The 4,339-nt window shown below is 51.4% G+C and overlaps 1 protein-coding gene and 1 long non-coding RNA gene across 3 annotated transcripts in view; both read right to left on the bottom strand.

Annotated features, from left to right (window-relative positions):
• Positions 1-257, bottom strand: part of SUMO2 (small ubiquitin-like modifier 2) — an 8,070-nt gene extending 7,813 nt beyond the window's left edge. Inside the window, exon 1 of the mRNA XM_026046834.1 lies at positions 200-257. Coding sequence (XP_025902619.1) covers positions 200-257 — 58 coding nt within the window. The remainder of the gene's footprint in view (positions 1-199) is intronic.
• A 1,988-nt stretch (positions 258-2,245) lies between these two features.
• On the bottom strand, positions 2,246-3,732 carry LOC112953687. 2 transcript variants are annotated; one of them, XR_003250598.1, is made up of 3 exons: positions 3,551-3,732; positions 3,065-3,179; positions 2,246-2,521 (listed from the first exon to the last, which is right to left on the bottom strand). It is a non-coding gene; the product is annotated as an uncharacterized LOC112953687 (long non-coding RNA). The 2 variants fall into 2 exon arrangements; XR_003250597.1 differs by having other exon boundaries at positions 3,577-3,732.
• Positions 3,733-4,339: the final 607 nt, after the last annotated feature.

The raw sequence follows: 4,339 nt of genomic DNA, 5'->3' as shown, positions 1-4,339 counted from the left end.
GGCCGCCGGGCCGCGGCGCCCCGCGCCCCTCCCCCCGCGGCGCCGCCCTGCCCCGCGACGGGGCCACCCGCCCCAGGACGGGGCTACCCCCTTCCCCCCCAGGACGGGGCTTCCCTCCTCTCCTCTCACCGCCCTCCTCGTGGGGACCATAACGAACCTGGCCCAGGTGACAGGGAGGCCCCACGGGGCCCTGGCTCACTGCCACTGTGCCCCAAAGCCAAATCCCTCATGGCCGCCCGCGGGTCCCTCAGCGCCATGCCGCCATTTTGCCGCCTCGGCCACCACGGTCCCTGCCGCGCGGCCTTCCCCACAGGCCTCGCTCGCGCAGGGGGTTGTGCGGGTGGCGAGGCGGGCACCGCTGTGTCTCCAGATGCCCGTCCCGCCAGGCCACATCTCCATAGAGTTCCTCTGGGAAGGGGAACCACCTCGCCTGCGCTCCCCAAAGAGATGTGAAAGGCGTCATGAGCGTCATTTAAACCCTTGCCGCCAAGGTTTATGTTTTGTAGTCTTCAGCAGGCTCAAGAAATGACACAGCACTTCAGAAATCATCTGATAATAAAATACCCAAGTTGGAAATACACAGCTAATTCAAGTGATTCCTTCGAGCTTACTCCACGGCAGGAGGCGGGGAGAGAATTCCTCATAGCTCCAGGGACCTCAAAGCATTTCAAATCCAGGCACTGAACACATCCCTAAAATCTGTTTTGTTTTGTTCTCCTGAGCTTTTCTTGCATCCTCGTTACCTCTGCCCCACCATTTGCACCTGCTTTTATTCTACAGCATATATGTGTCAAGGAAATACCTCAGAATTAGGCCTGCTAAGTGTCTCAGGCATGGGTTTGCCAGGTGCGCTGCCAGCTCACACCAGAGCACTTGGATGCAGGGATACTCCAAACCATAATGCAGAGGTGGACATAGGATTGGGACAAAATCCAGGCCTGCAAGTAACACACCTCCTGTGCCTCATAGGAGCGGATCAGAAGATTGGATTGGAAGACTCAATCTGTCCAGAATGAAGACTACTGAAGTAGTGAAATATCCACTCGAGAGAAACAAGGCTTACAGGTGGAACAGGCTTCGGACTGTCCCACTTCTGACACCGCTGGTCCCCATTCTCGGCCTTTTCTCACACTGGTTCACATTGCAGCCTGGCCCTTCCAAGAGCTGTGACACTGGGAGTTCTTGGTTTCCATGAAGTTGACTGGAAACCAAAGAAGAGTAACAACCACTGAGGGTGGGAAGATGAATCTAAACATTTACCTGAGTCCACAGTAGGAAGTACAGCTGCAACCTACTAAAGGCTTTGGAGGTGGCCCATATAACCATTCCATTATGTATGGTTGTAGGTGGTCAGAGAGCTGTGCTGCCTTTCCAAAAGCAGTGCTTTCTTTCCAAAAAACACAGGCAGTGACATCTCCTACAGTCTCCTTGTAGACTAGGCACCTTGCAGACTACGCAATTGTAAAATCTTTGCCTTTGCTTCTGAAAAAAAAAATCTGAAAAAAAATCAAATCTTATCTACAGTTTCTAATAACTTTTAGTATCTTATTCCTTCTCAAGAGTCCTAATGATTCCATGTCAAATGTGTCTCAATTTCATCCAACACAAGATGGCCCAAACTAATTTAGAAAAAAAAATGCAAGGCGCTGTCCAGGCTGTGTCCTGACACAGGACAAGGGATTTGGCTGGGGAAAAAAAAATAACAGACACACTGCAAGAATTAGTCTGAGCCCAAAAGGAAAGAAAACCGAGACACTGTTTCAAATTGTAGCTGCGTCTCAAACCAATGCTTTGAGCTGCTCTTTCCATTCCTACCTGAGTGGTTTTCCTTAATTTATCATCACAAGATTGTTCTGGTCAATGTCCTGTCTGGCCTCTCTGCACTTAATTACACGTTTTCACTTTTGGAAACATTTATATTAAAGCTACTTAGGTAGGGAAGAAGCACCCATGGCTAGAGACCACTGTGGGATTTTATGGAAATTGTCCTTGTGCAGTCCGGCGGTGTACCCGTTCCTACAGTCTCCTTCCACCTTTTATTTTAGCTTTCATGAGCAATGGACAATACCATTTCCACCTCCTAAAGTCCATTATCACCCCTGGGAAGCAGGCCTATGCAAGAGAGGCAATAAATAAAGCATTTTTATACCTATTCTAGTCTTCTGCTTTGTGCACAGCTTGCTTGACCGAGACTCAACATTTATTGGGCACATGACAGAACAAAAGAAAGGTGCCATTTCCCAAAGCATCTTAAATCCTATTTATAGAAATGATGCAACAACCAGAGAGCAACTGCTGTGAGGAAAGGCGTCACAAGGCTGATGTTGCTCGACGGTCTCGTTTTCCTGCACCCTCCCACTTCTTCCACGTCCCGTTTCAGAGGTCTTCATGCTGCAGGGCCAGGAGGATTCCCTTGGGAGCAGCTTGGAGGCGGCAGGATGAAGGTGGCCGAGGGCTGCTGGAGCAGCGTCAGCACCGATGGCAGCAACGGCATCCATGCGACCGTGTGTTAAGTCCAGCACTGCAAAGAGAACAAGCCTGATTCAAACGAGACATGAAAATAAGCTTGATTTTATGAAGACATATGGGGTTTCATTGCAGAAATTATAAATGCTCCCCCCCCCCAAAAAAAAAAAGGCTAAAATCTGTTTCAGCTACACCACCCTCATCTACCTTGCTGCCAGTTTCAGCTTCCCAATCACAGCGCAGGCTTTCTACAAACCTCACTTTTTGATGGGTTTTTCTTTCTACATAGCAACAGGGGAAACTGGCATTGCCCAGCAGATCCAGCTGAGCCAACAATAAACAGAGCGATCAGAAATGCACAGGCGAGAGGCTGGAGAGCGGTGCTGGAGCAGGCGGCGGGGGAGAAGCCACACTGCGAGCCACAAAGGAGCGAGTCCCGCGAGGTCCGGCTGCGGCGCAGCGGGGCAAAGGCAAAGCTCTTTGTCTCCCTGAGCTCCTCCTCTTTAAGGCGCACAGTCCAAGAGAAGTGAATGGGGAAGCGTCACGGGGAGAATTCCAGAGAAATTCCATCTCTGGGAAAAAAAAAAAATCCACGTACCATTTCATAAATGTTCCTGCATGTGGATTTTATTTTTGTACCATAGATTTAGAAGGAAGAAATACAATGGCCTTGCAGAACTTGGGCTTCATTTTCCACCTTCTTTTGAAGAAACCTGCATAGAGAACATGGGTCTTCAGCAGATGCATCCCTTTTGACAGGGAGATCTTAAGGCATAAAGATGTTTTAGATATTAACGTAACTGCAAGCAGAGGGGATGTGCTACTTCCCATCAGCAAGAATAACACCACAAAAAAACAACTCTGCTTCATTCAGAAATGAGTATTACTTAGCCAGTAATTCAATGCAAGAGTAGAAAGAGAAAAGATCAAAGGGAATCAAGAAAAACACACGCAGCACAGTGTGAATATGATTATTCCAGCACTGATATCCTCAAGTCGTCAGGCTACCACTCTGTACGAGTAGGTAGACTTGACCATACAGGGAAACACACCCCCAAATTCTCTCTAGATATGGAAGTCCTACCCAGATTAGAGGATGAGCTTTCTTACAACTGGTGTGCTAGGCTCCCAAGCAGGAGGGTTTCTGCAGATTCCAGTTCTTTGGCCCATTTCTCCCGATGGACTGGCCTGAAGGCGCCGCTTCCTGCTCCCAGCAGGGCCAGGGTCACCACACGCTCTCTCCAAAGACAACTGCCAGCTTCATTTTCCCTGCAAAAGATGGGAATAACTTTTCATAAATGGCAACTCAGCAGCAGGGTGTCGTGGCGTTTGTCTTATGAGGACAGTGACAGATTGAAGCTATCTGGAGCAGTGAATTCTCGGCGAGCTTGCCTGGGAAGCACTGAGCTCCAGGGCTGGCGTCTCGGCGCCGTGAGCTCCATGAGGCAGCTCACAAGGCAGCGCCGCGAGCGGCTTTTCCTCCTGACTCCGTGAACACGGTGCACGAGGAAGGGACTTCTCCACCTGCCGACACCGCTCCCGGAGCTACCACGATCCCTCTAACGCTTCAGCATCGCCCTTCTCCGGCCTGCAGGGACCAAGCGGAGCGGTCAAGTGTGGGGAACAAGCGGTTGGCGCTGCTGGGGAGCTGCCTGGGAGCTCCGGCTCCGCGAGCGCCACCGGCAGCGACCCAGAGCCGCATTATTTGCCAGCGTTTGAAGCGTGTGGAGCACTAACAGGAGCCGCTTGGTTCAAGGCGAGGGAACAAAGCGGGGCACGAGCGCGGTCGCGGCAGCACGGGGGAGCTGCGGAGCCCCGGGCGGCGAGGCCGGGCCACGCCCGCCGCCATGGCGGGGCCTCGCGCCGCTTCCGG

Source organism: Nothoprocta perdicaria, unplaced genomic scaffold (assembly GCF_003342845.1).
Source record: "Nothoprocta perdicaria isolate Ctin4 unplaced genomic scaffold, notPer1 scaffold_46, whole genome shotgun sequence".
NCBI lineage: Eukaryota > Metazoa > Chordata > Aves > Tinamiformes > Tinamidae > Nothoprocta > Nothoprocta perdicaria.
Note: the sequence above shows the minus strand (reverse complement) of the source record. Positions and strands in the feature narration are given on the sequence as shown.